Below are 27,642 nucleotides of genomic sequence, written 5' to 3' on the forward strand. Positions count from 1 at the left end.
TTTGGCTGCTGGAAAATCACCCCATACGAGAAGAGGACCTTGTTCTGTGATGGTCAGTCGTGGGAACACTCCTTGACAGGTTAGCACGGAGACTTGTAGACTTTTTCCTTGAAGAATTTAGCAGAGCAGGAGACAGTACACATCTACCCTAGCTTGAAGTATGATCCTCCTCCATCTGGGAAGATGGCCCTCTCAGGCCAGCCAGTAAGCAGGAGGGACCCCAGGGAGGAAGGGTAACTGGGCCTGGTGCGCTGGGCCAGCCACACTGAAGCTGGATCGGTGGCTGCAACCCATCATCCTTGCAGACAGGCCGTTCTGAAGTGCGCCTCTCCTCACCTGCCCGCACCAGCTCAGGCCACGGCAAAGAGAAATGTATCCATGCCAAGCGCACGCGCATGCATGCGCGCGTGCACACACACACACACACACTTATAAAATATCTTAACCCTTCCCCTAACCTTGTCACTGGAGAGGTCAGCATTACTCAATAGCATTTTCGACTTTTATTTTTAGCCTTTGACAACTCATTTCAAGAAAAAGTCACCAACATTAGATACTTGTTCACCGATATGAAATTATTAACATTGCAGTTTTCAAATGGGATCTCGGGTACCTCCAGTAAACAGTTAAGGCTCTGGTGAATATTTCATGCTGTGATCTGCATCACATTATCATAAACCATCTGCCTATAACATGGGCAGGAACACAGATGACAGCCGGACCCCTTCACAAAGCCACCCCTGGGCAGCACACTTTTGCTTTTGTCCCAGACATTCTGGAAACTCCTCGTTGAGGACACTCACTCATGAGGGGCCAGCACCTGGCCCATCTTGCAGCAAAGGAGCACAGGCTGGTGTGCCATCACCTATTTCCCTGGTCTTGAGAGTTACCTCAAAACCCCAGGCTCCCCTTCCACATTATCAAGATCTGCCCCCACTGTGGGGGTTCCAAAGAGCAGGCTCCTGGGTTTAAATATAATTCCAGAAGAATGCAAATAAGGTGTTTTCGACATCACTGCCTGCCTCCCTGCATCCAGAGTCCAGACCTCCTGGGAAGACCACTCTGAGGAACACCCACCTGAGGTGTGGAAGTCCCAGACTGCTTGCTGACAACTTCCAACCCCCCTGCACAGCCCTGCCCCATACTGTCCGCTGGACTCCGTACAACAGGGTTCTGGAGAAAACACTCACCAGAATGTTCATGGTACTAGTTAAGGCCTCGATGGAATAGCAGTGAGAAATACCAGGTGCCTCGGACACAGTGTGACAGGCACACGACCTGGCCCTGCCCCATCTTTGGTACAAGGAGCCACAAAGCCAAAGCCAATGTGGCCAATGTAACAAAACTCTTCATCTCATGCTCTAGGTCTGCTGACCTGAAGAACTCCCCACTCAAAACTCAGTCTACAAAAGGAGGTAACAGACACATATCATCACAGTTCCTAAAAACGGGAATATACCAAGAAAAGGAAAACAGAGGGACTCTTTTCTGTTTAAAAAGGCAGAGCTTCCTTTGCTGGTACTTGATCTGCTAGTGCTCACCCGGGGTCATGAGGTTCCCACTGCGGCCCAGGTCACAGCAAATTGACCCCGTGCTTCAGCAGCTTCTGCTTGGCTCTGCCCGGGAGGCTGAAGGCGCCGTCCTGAGGACTGGGGAAGCCAGAGCTGCGTGCGGCTGCTGCCAGCTGCTGGAAGTAGGTCTCCTGGGCAGGATTGGAACAGGCGTACACCGCTGTGGAGGCGTTCCTGGCAGGGGGGGCGGGGGGGGAATGACTGTTCCGTCCCATGCTGCCTGTGCAGGCCTCTGACCACAGAGACCTCAACAGGTGCATGGCAGTAGCCCAGCAACACTAACAGCCGTAGGGTGCGGCTGCCATGGCTTGGGGTTCAATGTCTGCACTTGAGTTCCAGGCCTTAGTGCCTATAACCATTTCTCTTTCCTTTCGACTCACTGGAGCTGCGACTGTCTAATGGGTGCACATTTTGCTGGTGGAACCCCAACTATGCAAACACTCTCAAGCAGCCTGGCTTATTCACCAGCCTTATGCAGCAGAGGTGCGACCCTATCTGATAGACGAGGCCCTGGCGGCACAGGGCTGGGTGATGCTTCCAGGCTGATGAGCACGGACCGTCTGTGGAGGGCAGCTGGATGAGTGGAGGGAGTGAGGGCAGGGAGCAGGTTTCTAATAGGAAACCTGTCACAGAAGCAGAGGGAGGGATGAGGGTCCACTAGGGAAGAAGTGACTCTGGGGCCAGGCAACCATCTGGTCTCTTGATCCTGCCTGCCTCAGTCTATTTCCCCAAATCTAGAGTCAGGGACCACTAGGGCCCCCTCATTGGGACCTCTGCTTCCAGGTGAGGAGGGAGGAGAATGCCATCCTCCTCTAGCTTCTCCTTCCAGGAGCTCAAGGGGCCAGAAGAGCCCTTCTGGCCTAGGTGTTTTGTGCCACTCACCGGACCAGCAGGATGAGTCATAAGCAAGTCATCACAGCCACGGAGAGGGAGCATCACGGCCTGGTGCTGATCCCTACCCTGTGGCTTCCTAGCTGCGTGCCCCTGCTAAATTACTCATCCTTTCTCAGTCTCAGCTATAAATTCCACATCTGTAAAATGGATAGGATAATAGTGAATCCCATCCCTGAGATTTTTTAAGAGTCCAAATGAGCAAAATACATATAAATTGTTTAGCACATGGTGAGGGGTTAAGAAATGGTGGCCGTCATTTCTATAACTTTTAAAATAAGCCATGTATCCCAACTCTAAAGCCCTCTCCGCCCCAAGGAAAGTGAAATAACAAAGGGAGGGATGCCTGGGAGGCTTAGTCGGGTGAGGATCTGTCTTTAGCTCAGGTCATCATCTCAGGGTCCTGGAATTGAGCACACAAAAGCTCCTTGCTCAGCAGGGAGTCACCTTCTCCCTCTCCCTCTCCTCTCTGCAGCTCCCACTACTTGTGCTCTCTTTTTCAAATAAATAAAATCTTAAAAAAAAAAAAAAAAGCAATACTGCAGGGCCATTAGTTGGTTGATGGATCACAGGCTGACATTTCACTTATTTCTATCCCTCTCAGGACAGATCCCCACACACCCAACACAACTGGTTCCCAAACCAGTAACTACGTATTCATCTAGGTCGTTGGCCTGGAGCAGCTCTGACTTAAAGCCAGAGAAGGCACATTTTTTATGGAAAGATATACTGGAATACTAGCTGGAGATGGTCCTGGGCGGCAGAGATGCCTGAAACCCCAGTGTGCAAGGCATTGGCCAAACCCACACCCCTCCCTCTCAACCACTCTGACCACTGCCCCTGAGATGGAAATGTGCAGAAAAGAATGTGCACTTCAGAGTCAGAGAGAGTCGGGTTCAAATCCTCACTCTGCCACTTACTCAGAATGTGATGCTGGGACGAGTTGCTTATCCTGTTTGTGCCTCAATATCCTTGTTTGTACAACGAGGACAAAGAAATGCACTTGTCCAAATCATTCCAAGGACTAAGCAGCACAGCACACCCTCCCCTCCTGACCCTCTAACTTGCCTTATTTTCTCCTACTGGTTTCGAAAGAGAAGCATGTAGGGAGAAAAAGTAGAATTCAGTTGGTTAAATACTACAAAGTACAATACTAATTTATAGATCTGTGCCTACTGATGTAGAGATGCTTAGGATATACAGTAAATTGAAAAAAGGAACTTGTAAAACAATATATTAGTGTGATCCTGTTTTCTAGAAGAAAAATGATTAAAATGACTAAAATACTAGCAATCTCTATTTTCTAACCAAAAAAGAAAACCCCACAACAACAACAAAACCTGGAGTTAGAGACACCAGACTATTACTGTGGGAATCTTTTGGGTGTGTGATGGGCGAGGGGAGGCACATATTTTACCTCATGGTTTCATGCCAATCTGTTTCTGTGATCACATGACCCAAGTGAGTGGGCAACAGCAGCACTCGGGCATCACCTCTGGCCAGAGTCAGAGGCCCTTTGTCCCATGGGAGGAGGTGGTGGTGGGCAGGCAGGGGAGTGGATAAAAGGAGGCCCTAAGGACAATCACTGGAGTATGAATACGGCTGTGGCCCGGGCCCCTGGGACAGGACTTCAGGAGTAACCCTGGGGAACACTCACCTGACTGTCATCTCATACAGAGCAGGCAGCCGGGCAAAGTCTGCGTGCATGAGGCTGACGGCCTGGAGGAAGCGGCGGTCCTGGGGGGTGGCCACCTGTGGCAGGTTTGCTTCCAGAAGAGGACACAGAAGTTGTGGGTGGTGGACTCCTCCCCCGCTCCCTCACCCCCACCCCAGCACTATAAACTGGGAGCTGTGTGGCTCGGGGCCATGAATGTGGGCGCCCATGGTGCTGGGCACGTCCAGCTGCCACGAGGCAACAGACCACACTGTCCCTGAGAATTAGCAACACCAGGTTTCTGCCCATGGATAGCAAAATTTCGAGGCAGACCTGATCACAGATATTTGAACATGTGTGTGCTTCTCTCAAAATGTTGGAGAAACAACCAAAAAAAGACAAATGAGTAAGGAAGTGTTTGCCAGACGAATTCTAAACTCAGTGGGAGCTGGCTCCCAGCGTGAAAGCAGCATCCTAACTGCAGTCCACAACTCTGGGCACAGCACCAACCCTGGGGGCGCTGGCCCTGAGTCCTCCCCGCAACGCATGTTTAGGAGGTGCCTAGGCCCCACGCTCCTCTCCTTACCGGTCAGCACATTCTGGATGCGGTCATAATGCGTGAAGTTGTACGTCCTGCTGGGAATGGCAGCTGCATCCTTGGGCAGCGTCTCCTTCAGGTGGACCTCCAGCCCATTCAGGGATGCCAGGCTACTGTGGTACTGCAAAGGGAGGGTCGGGGGGCAGAGTTAACCTCAGCAGACAGGACACTTAGGTAATAATGACCCTAAGGATATCCATGTGTTCACTTGATGAAGCAAAAAGGATTCTGACTGGTGTTTTTACCTGTTTTTAGAGAAGTACTAACTCCTGCTCTTATGCTTTTTTTTTTTTTTAAAGATTTACTTGTTTGAGAGAAAGCATGAACATGGGTTTGGGGGCTTGGGGGACAGAGGGAGAGAGAATCTCAAGCAGGCTCTATACCCAGTGCAGAGCCCAACATGGGGCTCAATCTCACCACTCTGACATCATGACCTGCGCTGAAATTGGACGCTTAACCAACTGAGCCACCCAGACACCCCTCTTGCCTTTAGGTTCCAATGCTTTCCTAAAATGTAGAAAAATCAGAAGATAGAGGCGAACAGAAAAGTTGAGAAGGAAGAAAGTGACGAAAAGTGGCCCATAATCTCACCATGCAGGCACAGCCACTGCTGGCACCCTGGTACATCCTCTGACCATGACTCTCCCACCCAGGCTGCACATTTTCACAGCACCGGCAGGGCCTCTCACCTGGGCCTGTGCTCAGAAGTCCCCCACTGTCTGGAATGAGTTCATCTCTCTGGTGCATCTAGAATGGTACTGGCCTTGCACCATTCTTGGAGGGACTGAGAAGCATGGGTCAGATGGATTTCTGTGCTCTGTGGTTCAGCAGAGGAATCCAGTTGAGCAAAGCTGTCTGGGAGGGGAGGCCCAAGCACCTGTATATTCAGACCACCCCCCAGGACGAGTCATGTGCAGGCACAGCTGAGGACACTGGACTATACCTTTTTTGTATGATGCTTTGTTTTAGAGAATAAAAATGGGACCTGGGGGAAAACCTTTCTATCAAGAGTCAAGAAAATGAAAATTATCATCAAATAAGAGGAAGTTTTTAATAAGCACTCAGGACTTGTCTGTGGATTATTATCCAACAAACCTGTAAAAAAAATAAGTGCACATGAAAAGAACAGAGATGCAAACAGCGGGCTTCTGAGGTCTGTGTCCTGAAGCTGAAGTGTTATTTCTGGTAGCGAACTGAGCTGACCTTAGTTCTGTCTAGGTGTCTCAAAAGCAAGAGATCTGCACACATGCTTTCACTACACGTGTTCATCTTTACATCCCCAGTGCCAAGTGGGTGCCAGGCCCTTAGTAGGTGCTCATAAAACATCTACACAACGAACAGATGAAAGAGCATATCCAATGCCAAGCACATTCCCCTATGGGTTACTTGGTTTAAATTGAGGTATACACAAAGAGTCAATGGACCTATGCCTGGAGAAGACAAGCACAGTATCTCCAGGTCAGACCACCAGTATGACGGAACCAACACGAAACTTCACTGATGCTAATGAGCCTCCTATCTGAACAGATGCCCGGGTGCACATGCCCGTACAATCCTTCACCAAGAAATCAAACCACAACCTCACTGAAAGTTTTCTGGGCCTTAGGAACTCGTTAACAGGCATCCCTCCCATCTTGAGCTGGTGCCCAAAGGAAGGGATGATGGGGACAGAGAGTGAGGCAGGCAAAAACCCAAGTTTCCCCTATAGGCACCAAACTCTGCTTCTGGAATCTTCTGCCTAACTTCTACTCAAGATAAAGTCACTTAAGCATAAATACACACAACCACAAGACATTATGCCAGATAATACGGAGACAAGTTTTTACTGGTAACTAATGATTTCAACTATATGAGGGGTTACTGAACCAATGGCCTGTAGGCCAAATCCAGCGAGTTGCCTGTTTTCATATAGCCTGAGAGCTAAGAACGGTTTTCATAGTTTTATATGGTTGGGAAAAAAAAAATCAAAAGAATCATATGGTAACATATGGAAATTATACGAAGTTCCAATTTCTGCATCCATAAGTAAAGCATCACTGGAACACAGCCACTACGTTTATTTACGTATTATCTACGGTTGTTATTGTACTACCACAGCAGAGCTGAGTAATTGTACAAAGCTGAAAATAGGTGCTAGATGTTCCTTTCCCTTAAAAGTTTGCCAACCCCTGACATAACACTAGCACCCACATGATCCTCACAACAGCCCTAGGAGACATGATTTCTAATCATGGGCCTAATTCCCGGATCCTCCAGTTTCTAGTCAGTAGTAAAGCAAGTGGCTTGAATGTCAGTGTGGGCCATGAGGTGCAGAAGAAATGATGCAGTAACACACCTTCACCCAAAGCACTAGTTTCATGGGTGAGGGGTGCACGTTCATGAAGTGCTTTACACTAATTCCCTGGCACTAACCTCAGGCCTCGTATACTGTACACTGATAGCTCAAAGTCCTACTGTGCCAATCAATCATTGATCTGATCCCGGTCTTTGAAGGTCAGTTGAGATTATCTTGGGTTTTGAGCAGCAAATTATCACTGGCTCTATGCTGCCCCCTGGTGTGAGCATATGTTTTCTCTGAACCCCTGGCAACCTCTCCTGGCTGCTCCCCACCCCTCCACCCTCTGACCCCCACAACCATCCCCCCAGCGCCCCACCCCAACCCTCAACAAGCATGAAGAGGTGGCAGTTCACCCACTGAAAGACAAGATGGCAAATGACATGGGGGTCCCTTGGTGGTGTGTAATATGATCAAGGAGCACTTTCAAAGGGGTGTGCTCACGGTTATATCTGAACTGTGGTTTACTATTCTGCAGGGGACTTGCTTTTCTTGACAGCAGCAGAGGGTCTGGAGGGAAATCTGATCAAGTATTTTGTATGCAGGTCCAGGACAAAAAGGCGATAAAAGATCTCTCCCTAGGAACACCTGGGTGGCTCAGTGGTTGAGCATCTGCCTTTGGCTCAGGGCGTGATCATGGAGTCCAGGGATGGAGTCCCACATGGAGCCTGCTTCTCCCTCACCTATGCCTCTGCCTCTCTTTCTCTCTCTCTGTCTCTCATGATTAAATAAATAAAATCCTTAAAAAAAAAAAAAGATCTCTCCCCATTATAAAACAGACAGACTTTGGGCCTGACAGATAAAGCCCACTCTCAAAATCAGCAAACTGATCAAAGTCAGTTACTTCTCACTCTTTTTAGAGGTTTCGTGGCACTGCTCTTTCTCCTGGGGCCCACCTCACACCAAACCCTCCTTTGCATGACAGCCCACGGAGGCCAGAGGCCGCTGTCCCGATAGGGTTGAGCCAGGGTGTGAGAAACCGAGTCTGATCACTCCCAGGTCAGCTCAGTGGGGGAGCAAACAAACGGGGGTGGGGTAGGGGTGGGGTGGGGTGGGGGTAGGAACGGGGAGATGAAATGGCAGAAATAGCAGACAGCAAGGCTTTAGCAGCCACTGAATGCAGAATACATTTTATTTCCTTCCTCAGGAGCAGCCTATGCTATTTTTTCATTTTCTTTTTTGGGGGCAGGGTGGGGGGTAGCTAAAGATCTATCCACTTCATTGCTTCCAAATCCTGGGTCTTCAAAATAACCTGTCTGCTGCTTGGCACAAAGCAGAGGAGGCCACGAATACCAAGGCATCGTCAGGGAGAGACGACACACATAGCACCGTACCCCCATGTTGTGTTGGTAGCGGAAGGGGGTGGGTAAGTCCCTTGCAGCAGCGGTGAAGGAGGGTGCAGGAAGCAACTGAACCACCATGGGGTGCCGCGCGGTCTGTGGAAAAGGGAGATAAGCCAGGCAAGCCAGCAGAGGAGCAGCCTCTGGCCTCAAGGCTCCACGCTGGGAAAGCTGCCTGCCCTCCTCTTCAGTGCCCCAAGGTGACTGGCTCGCTTCCCAAGGGTCAGGAGCCCTGCAAGCTAATAAGATCGCCTTAGAATAATACAGACTTAAGAACAGAAACAAAGCAAGCCCCAGGACACCATTTGCCCAGCAGCTATTTCAACCTGCTGTTCTTCCTACTACCACTTCCCTGCCAACCAGGCGAGGCTGTTACTATAGCAACTGGAGCTCCAGCGTGGGCCTAGGCTCTGAGAAGGTCAGCTCACTGCTCTATGTGCTTGAAGAGGAACTTTCTGGAGCCCGTTAGCATTTCAAATGTCCTAGGCCCACTAGGAAGGAGCTTCATATCACCAAGGTTCACGGGAGGAAAACTGTGGCCTTTCAGAATACTCCCCACCTGGGTTGTGATAGAGGCAGAGTACTGACTCCAACCGACACAGCCTACAGCTGCCCAGGCTAGGAAGTGAGGCCATCGGTGGTGGTAGTGGTGGCAGCGGCAGCACAACCCTTGCTGTGTTGCCTGTCTTCACCTGTGTGATGCTGCTCTGCACCTTAAGGCTGGGCCTGTGAGCAACCTGACACTGCTGAAGGGAAAACTGAAGTATCCCAGACTTCACTTTGGGAAGATGGAAGAAGCAGGGGAAGAACCACAGAACTGGACTCAGAAGTCTCTGCTCGCAGCACCGTGCTCTGCACTGGATTCACCAACCCCCACCAAACCCAGGGCGTAGGTGCTATTCCGTCATCCCTACTGTGTAAAGCAGGTGGGGATGACCCATGAGGTCAGGCAGCCCTGCACACTGCTGCAAGGGGAACCCCCTCCCTGCCTGTCCCCGCTCCCAGGAGGCAGGTGTGCATACACTCACCACCTCCTCAATGGCTGCATCGTCGCCCAGCAGCAGCTCCTCGGCCAGCAGGGACAGCACCAGACCATTAACACTGTGGGTGTAGAGGTTCATTGGCACAAGGCCCACACGGGATGCTGGCGTTGACCCAGGGTCACTTCTGTCTGCAGAAGTACCATCGTCCTGAGACCCTGCCAGGTCTGAGCCGCCGGGTGCTGAGGAGCTGTCATGAACCCCAATACACTGCTCCACGCCCTGTTTCCCCACGGAAAGCATGGTGCCTCTCTGCCTCCAGTCTAAGCAAGGCCATGACCGAGGCCTGTTTGTCCTTCTGGGGAGGTGGTCTTTCCTGGGAGAGGCATCTTGGCTGCTATCTCCTGGAAGGTTGTCATGCTGTTCCACAGCTCCATTCTGGATGAGCATCTCAGGAGTAGACAGAGAGAGGAGGCTGCTGGTGGCTATGCCCACAGGCAGCGGGTCAGGTGGCTCAGGTTCCCGGTCACCAGAGTCCCTGACAGATTCCTCAAAGCCAGGACTATCACCATCTGGGGTGCCCATACTCAAGAGGGCAAAATCACCTGAGGATGTTTCTGTTTCCTGAGCTTCTGGAATGTGGATTGCAGACAGGTCTGGTTCCTCTTCCTCCCAGGGCAGACGAGGTTCCTTTGCTAGGGAGCTGCCAAGACCAGGACCCTCGTCCCTGGAAGGATGGTGCGGTTTTGCAGGCATAATGTTCTCCAGATCACAACCAGACAAGTGCCCGTTCTCCCCCTTGCCATCTGGCCATGCTACGTCAGGACACGCAAACTCAGGAGTGGTTGCCAACATCCAAGCCATGGGCTCCATGTGTCCAATGGCATTTTCTGTTGGGGCAGCTGTGCTCCAAGTGTGTGGAGGCTGCTGGGCTGAGCACTCCTGGAGTCTGGTGGGTGGTGCAGCAGGGCTGACAAACAAGGCAGATGTGAGGAAGGGGTGCCGGGCCAAGTGCAGGGCAAGTGCCCGTCCCTGGAGGACACTAAAGAACTGCTTCCCTAAAAAGCAGGGCCACTGGTGACAAATGGGTGCCCGAGGCCACAGAGCCTAAGAGTCCTTAGTGGTCTAACCACAGGAGTAAAAGTAAGGCAACGTCTGGCCCTCAAGTGCTACCAGGTCCCCTGCTGAAGATGGCAGGGCCTGCATGAGAGCCACCCCCACCTGCAAGTCTGCTCGGAGTTAAGCCCTCTACTAGATGCTAATACATACACTATTTCCAATTTTGACACGGAGCCCACGAAGTAAGTTATCACTGGGTCCCTTTTACAGATGAAAACCCTAAGGCTCAGGCAGGGAATGGACTTGCCCAAGGTCACACAGCCGATAAGCAACAGGCGGGGGACTTGAAGCCTATACCCATCTCACCATGCCAGCCACCTGTTATCTACATGCTCAAGTCCCAGATGCCCCTTCCACCACAATGTGTGCAGACAATGGAATATGGGAGGCTGGGATGTCCAGGGGCTTGTCTGGATAGACCACATGAGGGAGTCCCTTCAGCATCGTGTAAGAAGACACTCCTGTGGCTCCTTACCTAGCTGCCTGCTCCCTTGGGAATTCATGGAGGCTGATGGCCTCTTCTTCGGTCAGGAACACAGGCATGATCCGGACATTTGGGGGTAGTGCCGCTCCTAGAATCACAAAGCAACATGGACAGGGCTCTGCCCTGGGCCAGGGAAGACAGAGGGGAACTGTTCTCAGGGTGATGCATCTGAATCACACGCTGGCTCAGACAGCTGCGCTCTGACACGCTCCTCAGTCCAGAACAAAAGACACAAAACCGCAGCTACAGTTTCTGTGCCCAGCAAGGAAGGAGCCCTCATGAGCAACTTTACTCCTCCCTGCAGAGAAAGGTGACTTTTGGGGGAAGAAAATCGAGCAGCACTTAAAAAAAAAAAAAAAAAAAAAAAAGATAAAAGCTGGAAAAAGAAAAGAAAAGAAACCACTTCCAACTGACAACAGGGATCTGCCCTAACTTAGGCTTCAAAATAAAACAAAATAACCCAGGACGCCTGGGTGGCTCAGCGGTTTGGTGCCTGCCTTCAGCTCAGGGCATGATCCTGAACACCCGGGATCAAGTCCCACATCAGGCTCCCTATATGGAGCCTGCTTCTCCCTCTGCCTGTGTCTCTGCCTCTCTCTCTTTCTGTGTCTCTCATGAATAAATAAATAAAATCTTAAAAAAAAAAAAACCACACACACACACAAAATAACCCTCTTAGAGATGCCTCCACATCTTGCAGAAGGTCTTTCTGGCCGCTGTCATTTATCTCAGCCCCTCCTAACCAGAATCCCCTGGACCTAGTTTGAGCAGTCTGGTAACAATGAGTTAGGAAGCATCTGAAAACAAGGCTTTAAAAGGTACGTCTAAAACCATGAGCCTATGATCAGGATTCTGGTGGGTAACTTCATTCTGAAAGCTCTAGTCTATTCTCTTAATCTACAAGCAGATGAAAGAACTCGTGGGACTGCTTGGCCTTCCTCTGACTTGTGTAGGGGACAGGCAGCATAAAAAAGACTGCATTCTCAAGATATAGTGATGCACCTTGCCACTTACCATTTTCCTGCAGGGCACCCCCTCCTGCAGGTCTTCTCTGCGAATAAATACACACAGAAGTTGGTGTCGGGTTTCTCCTCCTGACCAAATCATCAGGACTGTGCTGTGCCATCTGTTCATAAAACTTAGCCAGGCCCAGAATTCTGGCCCTGACCACATGCCAGCAACAAAGCAGATGGAACAGAAACTCCCCCAAGCTGCTTGCTCACCACCGTGGCCAGGGTCAGGCGAGAACCTGCGCCCTACACAGGCAGCAGCTCTCCCCAAACACACATTAGGCTTCACGCTCTGATTTGTTTCCCTCGTCTGGGAATGAAAATGAGGATTCCTCTTACCTTTTACGCCTTTGGAGAACTCATCTGTCACAATATACCAGCACCTGCCACAGCCCTGGCACACACATTCCAGCACAACAAATATGTGAACGTCCAGTGACCCTCATGATAAAGCATCTGACCTAAACCAAAGGCTACACTAGATCTCTCTGGTTTATTCTGACTCACAATCGAAGTGACAAACCTAATTTTCTCTAAAATTAGGAATTTTCTCGAAAGAGCTTTCCAGACATTTCCACCAAAGGTTCCAAAATAATGCACCAAAACAAAACAAAACAAAATACAAAAACTCTTCTAGCCAGCATGGCTTTCACTCCTATGAAATGATGTGGTCAGGGATGCCTGGGTGGCTCCGTGGGTTAAGTGTCTGCCTTTGGTTCAGGTCATCATCACCTAAGGGTTCTGGGGTAAGCCCTGCATCAGGCTCCCTGCTCAGGGGGGAGTCCGCTTCTCCCTCTTCCTCTAATCCCTCTCTCTACTTATGCATGTGCGCGCACTCTCTATCTCAAATAAATAAATAAAATCTAAAAAAAGGAAAAAAGAAATGATGTGGCATTCTTCTTTTAGTGGCTTTGTAAAAAACTCATGTTTTAAGTTATATAATTTTATTCGAGACAAAAACTTCCCCCTCCCCACAAAAATCCATAAAATTTCCTCACCACAAGCTAATAGTGTTAATCTTACACATATTTTCCTTTAAGTTTATGCATTTTTTTAAATAATAGTTTGAGATCACATTACATAGCTTTTGTTGTTGTTGTTTGGTTTTGGTTTTTTTTTGCTTAAAAATTCTTTATTTTTTCTGCTCTGGACAAAGCACCCCAGTCAGGTGGGTGGGCTTTACAATACCTGGTCCCGAGGTACAGCTGGATGAATCAGGACCTTGGCCGTGAGGGAGGGTGGGAGCTGGGTGCTAACAATCCTAGGTCACAGGAATAAGAACACCGTGAGACAAAATACATCACAGGACTCTGAAATGGAAAGATTGCTAACACCCTAACTGGCAAGGATCCTGGGGACATAGATGGCGGGAGTTTCAACTGGCAAAACCCTTTATGGAGGGCACTCTGGCCATTCCTACCAAACTTCAAAATGTCCCAACATTCTGACCGGCCTTGTACCAAGATGCACGCTAGAGAGTACTGATTATAGACAAAAAAGGCAAAATCATTATAGCAATGGGTAAACCACCCAAATGTCCATCGAACAGAGAGTAGTTAAGTCAATTGTGGCACGATTGTGAATAAAAAAGAAAGGCACCAAAAAAAAAAAAAAAAAAAGAAAGAAAGAAAGGCACCAGGGTCCGTTCTGTGCTGATAGCCACTGGGAAGTAGGGCCTGTGCTAGGTCCTTCTACGTTTGCCCTTTCATTTGGTTCTTTTCCAGTAGAGAAAACTCAGCAAGGACCTGCCCAAGGTCACAGGGCCAGGAAGGTGAGACCAGGACTGGAAACCCAGCCCATCAGGCCCACAGAGCTTCTCTGCTCACATATTCATCCAGTATTCAAAAAGCTCTGGATACAAGCAGCAGCCCTCCATGACGAGGAGAGCCTCAGACCACAAATGATCCCTCGGGCTCCCTCCAATGCCATCCAACTACATAAAGAGGTATGCTGAGATCTCAGAGACCAGCCAAAGGACAGATGCAGTCAGGAGGCAGGCAGGAGCTGGAACAGAAGCAGATAAGGCTGCTTTGCAGCTATGCAGGGCTGGCCGTAGCAAGAGCCCTGGGGCCCCAGGCAGCAGGAGGGCCACAGCAAGCTTCCACACCCCTCTACCTCCAGTGCTGGCTGCTGACAACCTGGGGCATTCTGCATTAGGATTTTGTAGACTGCTAGCTATAAGGCATGCCCCATGCTGAGACTTACGTGGATTTCTCTAAAACTGCCTTATATTCCAAGCTCTTTTCTGGACACAATTTCCAATTTCCCAGCTTCACTGTAAGACATGGATGTACCCTAAGTCAAATCTAAACTATCTGATATTTGCCAAAACAGCTCTCTTGGAACTGGCCAGAGATAGAGCTCTCCACTCACGAACCAGAGGTGGCTGGGATGGTCAGTTCTGTGGCAGGGGGATTGGGTGCAGGAAAGGGTCTGGTATTACTCACAGTCCCTTATAGAGGATGCAGCCAGCTAGAATGTGAGGCGAGCGCTGGCAGGTCTGCAGAATGAGGGCTGCCTTCAGCAACAATAGTGGCTCCACCTGGGCAGGGCAAGAAGCACACCCACAGATGAGCGGGCAAAGGTGGGAAGAGGAGGGGGCTTTATAGAACAGATGAACAGGTCATAGGCCAAAACCAGGGAAAAGGAGAAGGTGCCACATGGTAACATCTATGTCACGTCTGGGGTCTACGTTCTACCTCTATACTCAGAACTGCGGATGATGCAAAATGCAATTCTTGGAACAGGGCAGCTTCTGCAGAAGTGGAAAGGTACAGCCAATATGGCATGTGGCCACTCACAGGGGCAAGGCAGGTCTCCCCTCAGGAGACCCTGACTCAATGCTGAGACCAGGAGGCAGCAGAGAGGAGAAAGGTAAAGCCACATACCCCAATCCTCTCCCTTCCCTCTGGAGCACAAGCCCCACTGCCAAAGAGCTGGCTTTGTGTCCTGCCAGACCCCATAATTCTGCCCTGTAACATAAAATGAAAGCATCCTGGTCTCTTGCTCAGGGAAATAATCCTCAGCCCACAGTCCTTGTAAGGAGTCAGTTGCCTGGAAGTCCCTAAAAATACCAGAAAAGGATCTGCACCTGGTCAAGAGTCACCAGCAGTAACTAAAAGCCTCTTCCTTTTTCCTGCTGGCAGCTAGAACCTGCAAGCGCCACACCAACAGAGCAAGCTTTGGAGATGATGCTGCTCTTTCACATCCTCGAGACAATGCCCAGTCCCAGCCAACCAGCCATTCTGAAAGGGGCCAAATTTAAAAATTTCTTCCAACAGGAGCCAGAAAAACCTGTCCCCATTTCTAGCCGGAGTCATGCTCTGTGAAGGCAGAGTCACAACACCACATCCATTTTGAAAGGACCCTCTTAACTACTACGGTGAGACGTGACCCAGACATCTCTTCAGGTGCTTGGGGTGCAGGTGGTCAGCTCTTTAGGGGGCAAGGCCTCACGTCTCCCTTTGGCCCTTCACAACGCAACTGTGATGTTCACCAAGGTCAAGGCCACGGAGTAACAGGCAGTTCAGGTGGTCAGGCTAGCCCTATAAGCAGCCTGTACATCCCTGAACGCCAGTGGCCAATGGAATGGGCTCTGGGACAAAATGCTCCCAAGTTCTCCCTCCCAGAGAGAGAAACTTTGTTTTTAAAATGTTACCACTGGGCATTTTTGGTGTTGAGAATACAAGTCAATCGTGTAACATCCATATCAAGAGAGACGGGGACCTTCAGATGCCAGAATTCCACACTTCTGGGGCACTAGCAAAATAACACCACCCTTTACTGAGTATTTACTCTGTGCCATTTTAGGCACTGTCTTCTTGTGTTGTCAAAACGGTTCTGGGAGCAGCGGGCACTGGGACAGCAGTCTGTGGGTAAGGGAAGGGTTCTCTGAGGAGACTTGGTCTGTCCATGCTCATACAGCTGGCCAATGGCAGCATGGAAACAGAGGGCAGGTCTTCATAACTATCCTGACTGGGGAATGACACTCTAGTTCCTTCTCCAGATGTACAGGCCATTTAAGGAGAAAAAGAGAAACGTCCAGGAGCTCTATCCCTTTACATGAAATGGGTAAGGGGATGAAGGGATTACTTTAGTTCGGTCCAGGTTCCAGAGGGAACTGAATATCTTGTGCAGATCACTGGTGTTCCTCAGAATCTGGTCAATGAAGGCGTCCCACTCGGCACGCAGGTCTTCCTGAGAACGGTTCTAAAACGGGAACCATCTGAGGTTAGCGAGACATACCCTTTGGGAAGGCTCCCTACTACTACAAAAATCATTCCTCACACAGGAAACTGGCCAGAGGCAGGGCCTGCTGTAAACCTCCTATGCACATGAGACCCCACCTCCTGCCCCAAGGACTCACCTACCACAGACCCAGCACCCGTGGGTGGCACCCTGCTCTTTCCAACCATCTGTCCAGGGTGGAGGACATGGGGACAGACATGCACGGTGGACATGACCTCCCCCACTGAGGCACAAAGGCATCTGAGAGGAGTTCCCAGGCCCCTTGACCTTGTTAGTGGACATGATGTATTTACACGAAGACTAACAGCCCCAAAGTAATGCTATGTTCTGGCGATACTGGGTTTGCTGAAGGGGGTCGCAGAAGACCGCTTACCACAATCTTCATACCTTATAAGCCAGAGCAACGGGCCCATTGTAAAAATTAAAGACTCCAACAAGCTGATCCAGAAACTGCTCGCAGCTATGGTCAGGGAGCCCCACATCACACCCTAGTACCTGGGAAGATGGAAACCAGAAGACAGGCATTTTTCTTTGCTTTGAGTCCAAGCCTGGAGGTCTGGCACCCAGGGCTCTATAGAGCTAGAATCCATAGCCCATCCAAACTGATAGGTCAGCCCCTGGCCTTCACCATCCACTCCAGTGCAGCTGGTCCCCAACAGAACAAGTACTTTTTTTTCTATCTATTTATGCTGTCCCACCTGGCATGGCCTCCTTTCCCCTGTCCATTTGTTCAGGGCTTGTCCATCCTCTCGGAGCCTGCTGCAGATTCCAGCACCTTCCTGGTGCCTATTCTGATCACCTTAATCAGTACTGACCTCTTTTCTGACCCCTTACATCTTCAGGACTGTTATCTGGGCACTGGATATTTTATGTGGGGTTCATTACAAACGCTGGACAGGACTCCGACTCCAACTTCATCTCCCCAGCTGGATCAAGTGTTTCGGGAAGGGAACTGACTGAATCATCACCCTGTTCTAAAGCTCCAGAGTGCTGTTGTGGGGCTTAGCTCCACAGAAGAGAAACCTGTGCTTGGCCAAAAAGTAATCTGGCTATATGTTTAAAGAGCCTTGGGATCCCTGGGTGGCGCAGCGGTTTGGCGCCTGCCTTTGGCCCAGGGCGTGATCCTGGAGACCCGGGATCGAATCCCACGTCGGGCTCCCGGTGCATGGAGCCTGCTTCTCCCTCTGCCTGTGTCTCTGCCTCTCTCTCTCTCTCTATCATACATAAATAAAAAAATTAAAAAAAAAAAAAAAAGAGCCTGGAAAAATTTTGTATTCTTTGATTCAGTGATTCAACCTCTAGGAAACTTTCCTAAGGAAATCACCAGAAACTTAAAGAAATAAACCAACCCTGATGGAAAACAAATAAATTCCCTCTGAATGTAAGCTCCACCAAGGCCAGGATCCTTGTTTTGTTCACTGATGTCATCCAAGGGTTAACCATACGGTGAGTGCTTACTTCTTCCCTGATTGATCTATAGATTGAATGCAACTCTAATCATAAACCTGCCAGCTTTTCTTCAGAAACTGACACGCTGATTCCATGAGAGAAACACAAAGGACCTAAATTAGCCAAAGCTGTCTTGGAAAAGCATAAAGATTTTTGTCCTCCAGCTTAGACTATCTGATTTCAAGACGGTGCAGTACTTCTATGAGATTCTCCAATAGATCAATGCAAAAGAATAGAGCCCGGAAACAAACCCCCCACTACAGCAGTCACCTGATCATCAAGAGAAGAGCCAAAGGAATCCAAGCAGAAGATTTTTTTCAACCATGGCACCGGAGCCACTGGATATCCATAGGGGAAAAGGTGACCTTTGACCTCTATGTCACATCATGCACAAATATTAATCCAAGGTGGGTTACAGACCTAAGTTTATTTTTATTATTTTTTTAAGATTTATTTATTCATTCATGAGACACACAGAGAAAGAGGCAGAGCTATAGTCAGAGGGAGAAGCAGACTCCTTGCAGGGATCCCGACGTGGGACTCGATCCCGGATCCTGGGATCACGCCCTGAGCCGAAGGCAGATGCTCAACTACTGAGCCACCCAGGCATCCCCAGACTTAAGTTTTTTTTTTTTAAGATTGATTGATTGATTGATTTATTCATGATAGACAGAGAGACACACAGAGAGAGGCAGAGACACAGGCAGAGGGAGAAGCAGACTCCATGCCGGGAACCCAAGGCGGGACTCGATCCCTGGTCTCCAGGATCACACCCTGGGCCAAAGGCAGGTGCTAAACCGCTGAGCCACCCAGGGATCTCCCCTAGACTTAAGTTTAAAAGTGGAAACTATAAAGCTGACCAAAAAAATTGGAGAATGTCTTCTCCAACAGGGTAGGGAATGGTTTCAGACAGGATACAGAAGGCAATAACCACAAAGGATAAAATTGCTAAGTTAGACTTCATTAAAATTAAAACATTCTGGGGGTGCCTGTGACTCCTGATCTCCAGGTTGTGAGTTTGAGCCCCACGATGGGTGTAAAGATTACTTAAATGAATAAACTTAAAAAAATTAAAATGTTCTTCTCTTCAAAAGACATCATTAAGAAAACTGACGGGCACACCACAAACTGGGAGAAAATGCCTTTAAAGTATGTATCTAACAAACAGCTGATATATATAAAGAACTCAGACTCCGTAAAGAAAGAAAACCCAATTTAAAAAATAGGCAAAAAAGCTTTGGACAGACACTTCTCAAAGGGAGATATATCAGTGCCCATAGTATCATTAGTCACTAAGGAAATGTAAATGCAAACCACAATAAGATATTACTACACACCCAGCAGAATGGCTCAAATTGAACAGACTGACAGCATGCATTGACAAGGACACGGAATAACCAATTCTCACACACACATGGTTAGTATGAGTGTAAAATGGTGCAACTGCTTTGGGAAAAAGTCTGGCAGTTTCTTAGAAATTCAACATACATCTACCCTGTGACCTAGATATTTACCCACGAGAAATGAAGTCATAACCACAAGAAGACTCAGATAGGAATGTTCCTAGGGGCCTTATTCTTAATTGCCCTCACTAGACATGGCTCACAGTTCTAGAAAAAGGAAAGTTAAGTAGACCTATCCAGACAATGGACATTCAGACAAAGCTGTTGAACAGTAAAAAGGAATGAACTGCTGATCCATGCCCAACAGGCTCACAGTATACAAAAGCAGCCCACAGAGAGGAATATGATACATACTATTTCACTCCTGTGACTTCTAGAACAGGCGAAACTTACCTGTGGAGGGAAAAATTGAGAAAACAACAGTTGCTTGGGGCTTGGGGTGAGAATTAACTGGACGTCAGGGAGCTGCCCGGAGTGATGCTAACATTCTGCGTCTTGATGGGATTTGTGTCAGAGAGTCATTTGTCCAAACTTGTTCAGGGTGCACTCAAGATTTTTATGTGTTTCAGTGTATGTAACTTTACCCCCTCCCATGCCTCTGCAAAAATCACAAAGCACTACTGAACTCTACTTAATGTTATGCACAATGAGGTACTGGGGTGGCAGGAGGAGTATATTAGTGTGTGCAATTTTGGCAAGTGTTCAAATAAAACCTGGATTGCCAAAAGATGAGGGGATAGATGGACAGATGTGCTAAGACTACTGTGGTAAATAATGTATATGATAAAATGGTACCTGTAGAATCTGGAAGTGTTGTGAAGAAGATGAGTGTTCACTGTAAAATTCCTTCAACGGTTTGCCATGTGAGAAAAGTGTCATAATACGATGCTGGCAGGCATACATGCAAAGCTGAATATACCACCTCATACTCAAACATCCTTTCACCTCGGAAATCAGTTTTAAGTGAGTGTAGGCATAGGACAATAAGACCCTAGTGTGGGGCAGCTACAGTGGCTTAGTGGTTTAGTGCTGCCCTCAGCCCAGGGTGTGATCCTGGAGACCCAGGATCGAGTCCCATGTTGGGCTCCCTGTGTGGAGCCTGCTTCTCCCTCTGCCTGTGTCTCTACCTCTCTCTCTCTCTCTCTCTGTCGCTCATGAATAAATAAATAAAATCTTTAAAAAAAAATACCCTAGTGTGTATGGTACCATCAGCTGTAAAGAAATGGTTATCATTTTTTAATGGTTCTTTGAAATCCAACATCTATATATCAATGTTTCCGAATTTCTGGGCCAACTGCCCTGTAAACGTGGGGAGTACAGAGGAGAAAAGACGGAGAATGAAAACCTGATCTACATCACAGAGCAAGGAGAGTTTCTGCAGGCTGGCTGAAGTTCCTCAAAGGCAATGAGAAAGCAGCCACATGCAATGCAGGACAGGTTAGAAATGTTCTTGAGGGTACCTGGATGGCTCAGTTGATTAAGCGCTTGCCTTCGGCTCAGGTCATGATCCCAGCCAGGGTCCTGGGATCGAGCCCCGCATCGGGCTCCCTGCTCATGCTCTCTCTCTGTCACACACACTCTCTCTCTCAAGTAAATAAATACAATCTTAAAAAAAAGAAAGGAAGAAAGAAAGAAAGGTTTTGGAGAACATTCAGTTACAGTGGCACCTACAGACAGGCAGTGTGATGATAATGCACGTAGCCCCTATGGGTGTGGAGGGGATCCTAGACTCCAAAGCTCCTTGGCGACACAGCACTCGTCAGCAAGACAGATGGCTCATGGTGGAGGCAACCCTAGGTTCTCCCTAGTAAACTTACCCAAAGGTACTCTCCATCAACCTTGATGGCGAACTTCAGTTTCCGCAGACGAATGAGGGCAGGGGCAGAGGCAGAGAGGTCAGAGATACAGCGCACAACGCCAGCAATCTGTCCACAGAGCAAGTCCTGCTGGTCCAAAAGGGTCTGTGGGGAAGCAGTAAAGACCAGAGGGGAAGCTGAAACTGTTGAACTCGAATGGCATTCCTTAGAGCAGGGCTGAAGCTGTAGTAGACTACGGCTGGCAGGCCAGATCTGGGCTGTTACCTGCTTTCAGATGGCCTGGGAGCTAAGCATGATTTTCCTATTTAAGGGTGGTAATACCAATGACAAAGGAGAATGTGTGATGTAGACCTTCCATGGCTTACAAGGCATCAGTATTCACTCCTACCTGTCAGGCCTAGTGTGTGGTCCCCTACCTGGGAGGACAGAACTGCCACAAAACATTCACAGCTGAGTGTACATGATGCCTGGGCAGAACTATGTTTTTGTTCCTAGGACTAGAGGCCTGATGTGGGCTGCACCAGGAGCCCTTGGTCCCTGTTCAGATTCCCTGAAGAGTGGCCAGAGCAGCTCAGATAAATCCCAACTACCCAAGTGGGAGTGTGATCATATGAGTGAATACACAGACCTCCTAATTGGTCTCAGCATTGACTCAACTGTGGGGCAGCCAGACATTGTGTCATGCAACAGAAAATCTACACACCCATCAGGAAGAAGTCTTGCTTAAAAGAACCAAACTTAAACCTAATCAGAGCTCCAGATCTTACTACTCTTGTAAAGGAGTACAGGGGAAGGAAGACTTGAAATGACACTGCCACGAGGAAGTGATCCAGCCAATCCAGAGTGTGGGACCTTCTGACATTCTACTGTGCAAATAGTAGAATAGGCTTCTTTAGTAATTCAGTGGCATAGCCAGGGTGAGGGGGCAAGGGGGAGGTTAGGTGGTAATGAGTTGGTGGGTGAGGAGTGTTACACAACAAAAGAGACTTAAAACACAAAAGAATCAAATGGAATATGTGGACCTTGTTTGGATCTTGACTAGGAAGGTGGGTGGTGGGGAAGGAAGGGGGGGGGATGGAAGGAAGGAGCAAGGTCTGATTAAGTAGCCTCTAAGACAGAAAGGCAAAATTTGAATACAGATAGTATCACATGACACTAAGGAATTATTGTCACTAGTTAACTGGTTCGTGAGGGTTCATGATACTCTCCTCTCTGCTTTTGTATAGTTTGAATAAAAGTGTTTTAGGGGCACCTGGGTGGCTAAGTCAGTTGAGCATCTGACTCTTGGTTTTGGCTCAGGTCATCATCTCAGGATTGCGGACAGAGCCTCAAGTAGGATTCTAAACTCAGTGGAGAGTCTGTTTGAGATTCTCTTTGCCCCTCCCCGAAATTATCCATGCACATACTTTCTCTCTCTAAAATAAATCTTTTTTTTTAAAGATTTTATTTATTTATTCATGAGAGACACAGAGAGAGAGAGAGAGAGAAAGAGAGAGAGAGAGAAACAGAGACATAGGCAGAAGGAGAAGCAGACTCCATGCAGGGAGCCTGATGTGGGACTTGATCCCGGGTCTCCAGGATCATGTCCTGGGCTGAAGGCAGGCGCCAAACCACTGAGCCACCCAAGAATCCCCAATAAATCTTTTTTTTTTTTAATTTATTTTTTATTGGTGTTCAATTTGCCAACATATAGAATAACATCCAGTGCTCATCCCATCAAGTGCCCCCCTCAGTGCCCGTCACCCAGTCACCTCCACCCCCCTAGTTTGTTTCCCAGAGTTGGGAGTCTCTCATGTTCTGTCTCCCTTTCTGATATTTCCCACTCATTTTTTCTCCTTTCCCCTTTATTCCCCTTCGTTACCTTTTATATTCCCCAAATGAATGAGACCATATAATGTCTGTCCTTCTCCGATTGACTTATTTCACTCAGCATAATACCCTCCAGCTCCATCCACGTTGAAGCAAATGGTGGGTATTTGTCATTTCTAATGGCTGAATAATATTCCCCCAATAAATCTTTTTTTAAAGAAAAGTGTTTTAAATGAGCCGATCAAAACTTGGGAGCAAGGGGAAGCAGACAGAAAATTAGGATGTTCACAGAGAGCTAGAGAGGATGGAGTGTAGAGCTGTCTGGCAATTTCAAGACCAGAACAACAAAAATAATACAACTAAGAATAAGAGGGCAGAAATGTCAAATGCCTGGGTTATGCAAAGATAACTGTCCCAATGTCAATGCTATACTTTTGAAAAGCCACCACTCTGAGGCAGTAGGATCCCCACCGAACAGTAACACGCTGTGGGGCTTACCTGAGGAGGATAGAAATAACAAATGCCAGCTCTCGTTGGATCCCCTTCTTCCTTTACCTTTGAACTATCATAAAGGAAAAAGTAATTCCACCTGGCAAGAGAACAGAATAGAGCCATGTTTCCTTTCATCCAGTGATCAAGGCATTTTAAAACACAGCTTCCTCAGGACGCCTGGGTGGCTCAGCAGTTGAGTGTCTGCCTTCGGCTCAGGGCGTGATCCTGGAGTCCTGGGATGGACAGTCCCACATCGGGCTGCCTGCATGGAGCCTGCTTCTGTCTCTGCCTCTCTCTGTGTCTCTCATGAATAAATAAATATCTTTAAAAAACAAACAAACAAACAAACAAAAAACCACAGCTTCCTCTTTTCCAGAGTGAGAAGGTCTCCTTACTTAGTATTTGAGAAGTCTTCTGGTGGCCTCAGAGGAGAAAGAACCCAGTAGCTACAAATAGATAATAAAAACCATTTCATGAGTGCTGTCCAGTCAAACTAAAAATATGCCTCTATCCAGCTGTCAGACTGGCCAGAAAGACCAACGAGTAGCCCGAGGAGAGACAGAGCACCCAGTGGCATCTCTTGTTTGAGACACGGACCCTTAACTATACAACCATATATACTGTCTTTTCAGGCTTGGATAATAAAATTAGTTAGGGATGTCTTAGCTGCACACCTCACAACTGGGGGACACAATGATCTCTGGAAATATTCCTTGGACATTCCCTCTGGAAATATTCCTTGGACATTCCCAATTCCCTTGGACCATAAATTCATGCATTTGTTCAATGAACAGTAAATGAGGCCCGACAGTGTGCTCTCCCTCTACCGGCCTTGGGGCCAAGGCGATAGCAGGGAGACAATAAACATACAGTTTTAATGCAGGATAGAGTCTATAATGGGAAAATGGGGCTCAAGAGAGTTCACAGCAGAGCCCTGAACCCCTCTCTGCCTGGCAAAACCCTAACAGTATGTAAGTACAACTCTGATATAACCCCTCATTAAATTTCTGATTTCCTCCTCCGAGATAAATCTCTCTTCTCAATTTCCATAATCCTCCATTCTTTGCTAAGGACTCTCACAGTCGACTCTGCCATGTAACCACAATTAACCTGTTTAAAACTACAAAGCAGGGGGATCCCTGGGTGGCGCAGCGGTTTGGCGCCTGCCTTTGGCCCAGGGCGCCATCCTGGAGACCCGGGATCGAATCCCACGTTGGGCTCCCTGAGTGCAGCCTGCTTCTCCCTCTGCCTGTGTCTCTGCCTCTTTCTCTCTCTCCCTGGAGCTGGACCCGGGTTTTACCTCTCTGAAAGCACACTCATCAGGCTAGAGTATAAGGAGGAGGAGCTGTGACCGCTCTGTCACGTGTGCTTCTTCCTGGATCTACACCCTCCCCCTGCCACTCTCTCTGGCTCCCACCTTCTCTTCCTGATGACAAGTGGGAACTCTGTTTCTAGTGCAGTCTGCTTTTCTGAGTTCCAGGACCACGTGTGCAGCTGGCTGCAGGGCAAGTCAAGATCAAAAGCCCTCAAAAATGTGTCAAACTCCAATCAGAAACCTCACTGCCAGGCCCCACTTACCCTCTCCTATGTTCTCTGAGTGAAAGCACCCTCACTCAGGCACACAATAGAAAACCAGGGGACACTTTGGTGGCTCAGCTGTTGAGCATCTGCCTTTGGCCCAGGGCGTAATCCTGGAGTCCCAGGATCGAGTCCCGCATTGGGCTCCCTGCATGGAGCCTGCTTCTCCCTCTGCCTGTGTCTCTGCCTCTTTCTCTGTGTTTCTCATGAATAAGTAAGTAAAATCTTTAAAAACAAAACAAAACAAAACAAAAAAACATGCCTTTTGCTTTCATTTCCCAAGGAATGTTTGCTGAAGCAAATGAGAAGAGAGGCTTAACCCATTTGGAGTTGAGAAGGGAATGGAGTTTCAGGCAGACGTTGTGTAATACCCTTCAAGAGGTGGACTGGCCAAACCTCTTCTAGTGGTGGAGCTCCACACTGCAGCCATTTCTCATCTCTTACCAACAAAGGCTACAAAGGCTACTGTCATCAAAGCCGGCTGTGTGACCCGGCCATGGCCATTTTTTCTGCGGTCTACCAGCAATGCTCAAGTTACTCAAACACTGCACGGTGACAATCTGGCAGCTCACGAGAGAAATGGCTCACATGCTTGATTTGCCTGCTCCGAGAACAAAAGTGCCTTTTTCCCCCGCCCCTCCCCTTAATGAAATCAAGACAGCCTGGCTGGGGATTTGCAGTTAATCCAAAACATGGGTCCAGAAGCCTGGCAGGAAGTAAGCCACACAGGCCTTGCTACTCACCAGGAGGCTGACGTCGGCTCTGTTGAAGTAGTGGTGGCCATTTACTTGCCTGTCGCCCTCATTCTATTTATTTGGAGTTTTGTGTCTGGTAGCAGTCCTTGCGCCCCAGCGGCCACCGTTCCTCTGTGTCCCCGATCCAGGAAATCCAGACGTGAAAGGTTGAAATGTTTTCCACGAAACTGCCACCTGCTTGGTGATCATTCAGCATGAAAGTGCTACTTGCTTCCCCACAGGCTCGTCAGTGCCATGAATGCTTCCACACCTCTTAGAAGTCTGGCAGAGAGTATATAATAAAGCAAGAGAATTCTCCCATAAAAGTAAAATCCACTAAGCTGGTTTCAGGAGGATCAGCATTCTGGCTCCCTGCAGAACGACCTCTCCAAAAACCTCCCAGCCAGGAAAGCCCAACAGGGGAGAAGCATGCCGGAGGCGGTGTTCTGAAGAGATTTCTAGTTTGTCTGGTTCAAAGCTGCTCTGAAGATTCTTGTAAACGTTGTGAAGCTTCCCGTTCAAACACCAGTGCCTTGGTCCTAAAATAAACACAAGGAATAGATTATTTCAGAAACCCATGAGAGAGCATGTGACCCATCAGGGTCAGGCAAGTGGTATCCTTCAAAGAGAACCAAAAAAAAAAAAAAAAAGGCTGCAGCAGGACTTGAGAGTAAGTTCCTCAGTTTCTCTCAACAGCTATGCCTCACAGAACATAAAATTAAATAGCCGGTGTGAAAAAACTCTGGGTGCCAACCACAACTATACAAATAAGGCCGTTGCTGCAGTAATAATGGAACTCAAAATAAGGAACTGTCACCTTGACAGCTCCAAAGTGGGCTGAACATGCATTCCAGAGCTGGGCAAGTTTTCAAAACAAGCTTATCGAGTGGCTTTCAAACTGCAAAAGAACAGAAGACTGAGTATCATGGAATTTCACAGTCAGAAGGGGCGCTGGTTTATTACTTCTCTCTTGCACTGTTCAAAAATGACTGGTTTCAGGGCAGCCCGGGTGGCTCAGCGGTTCAGCACCTGCCTTCAGCCCAGGGCGTGCTCCTGGAGACCCGGGATCGAGTCCCGCGTGGGGCTCCCTGCGTGGAGCCTGCTTCTCCCTCTGCCTGTGTCTCTGCCTCTCTCTCTGTGTGTCTCATGAATACATAAGTAAAAAATCTTTAAAAAAAGAATTACTGGTTTCTGGCTTGCTCCCTGCAGGGACGCAGGCAGCTCACAAGGTACAACCTGCCTCCCCAGGAAGGCGGCCCGCTGGCCTGGGTGACACTGCACGAGGACTAAACAGGGCTGAGCTCTTCCACAAGAGCAGCCCTTGTCCCTTGGGAACTGCCGTGGCTCTGTGCAAGCTTGAGGTCCCAGACCCAGGGTTTCAAATGCTCGAGGCCCACCTGTCACCCTCCAGGGGCGACAACAGCTCTTTAAGGCTCTTTGCCTGGAGAGAAGTACCTAGGGCGGACTCCCCCGACTCTCTGGGGCTTGTAAAATGTCCACGTTTCCAAGGCTTGAGGCCCCCAGCGGAGGGTCTCCCTGCGGACGGGCCGGGGGCCGGCGGAATCGAGGGCAGCAGCCTGCGACCCCCTCGCCCTCCTTCCCAGACGACTGGGCCCTACGCTGCCAGGCTCCCCGCTCTTGCCTCTGAACGGCCCCGAGGAGCCTGGTGATGCCGGGGCGGGCGGGCAGGCGCCGGAACGCGGCCAGAGAAGGCTCCGGCGGCCCGGGAAGGCGCAGCAACAGCCGGCCGCGGCCGCAGGGCCTGCGGCAGGAAGGTGGTGGGTGCAGGGAGCGGCCTCGGCGAGCAGCCGGCCAGGGAGAGCGGCGCTAACGGCGGCCCCGGGAGCTGGCCCAGGGCACGGGCTCCGGGGCCGGGGGCCTGCGAGCAGAGGTGCGGGCGGCGGGGCCGGCGGGGCCCAGCGGCGCGGTCGGCCGGGTCCCGCCCCTCGGCGTCCGCGCCCCGCCCCCGCCGGGCCCGCCCGACAGCCCGCGGCTCGGGCCCCGCAGGGTGGGCGCCAGCGGCCCCGCCCGGTACCTACGCGCGCGCCGGAGTCGCCCCGGAGTCGCCCCGGAGTCGCCCCGGGATCCCGCGCCGCCCGCGCCTGCCGCCCCCTGAAATCCCTGGGCGCG

General features: G+C 49.4%; 1 protein-coding gene across 18 annotated transcripts; it reads right to left on the minus strand.

Moving 5' to 3' along the window:
- Window positions 1-484: 484 nt before the first annotated feature.
- On the minus strand, window positions 485-27,640 carry HPS4 (HPS4 biogenesis of lysosomal organelles complex 3 subunit 2). Of its 18 annotated transcripts, none has more exons than XM_077874144.1 (18): window positions 27,552-27,640; window positions 25,522-26,051; window positions 23,596-23,646; window positions 23,207-23,297; window positions 20,900-21,043; window positions 19,437-19,475; window positions 16,618-16,725; window positions 16,075-16,191; window positions 14,430-14,524; window positions 13,171-13,243; window positions 11,987-12,023; window positions 10,964-11,060; window positions 9,975-10,096; window positions 9,418-9,854; window positions 8,384-8,485; window positions 4,703-4,835; window positions 4,120-4,228; window positions 485-1,745 (listed from the first exon to the last, which is right to left on the minus strand). In XM_077874144.1, the coding sequence occupies exons 2-18, from the start codon at window positions 25,560-25,562 to the stop codon at window positions 1,574-1,576; spliced, it is 1,968 nt and encodes a 655-aa protein (XP_077730270.1). In that variant the 5' UTR covers window positions 25,563-26,051; window positions 27,552-27,640; the 3' UTR covers window positions 485-1,573. The 18 variants fall into 18 exon arrangements, with proteins under 18 accessions (XP_077730270.1, XP_077730263.1, XP_077730269.1 ...); XM_077874137.1 differs by having other exon boundaries at window positions 9,975-10,339; XM_077874143.1 differs by having other exon boundaries at window positions 9,418-10,096.
- Window positions 27,641-27,642: the final 2 nt, after the last annotated feature.

This window comes from Canis aureus, chromosome 27, assembly GCF_053574225.1.
Source record: "Canis aureus isolate CA01 chromosome 27, VMU_Caureus_v.1.0, whole genome shotgun sequence".
Lineage (NCBI taxonomy): Eukaryota > Metazoa > Chordata > Mammalia > Carnivora > Canidae > Canis > Canis aureus.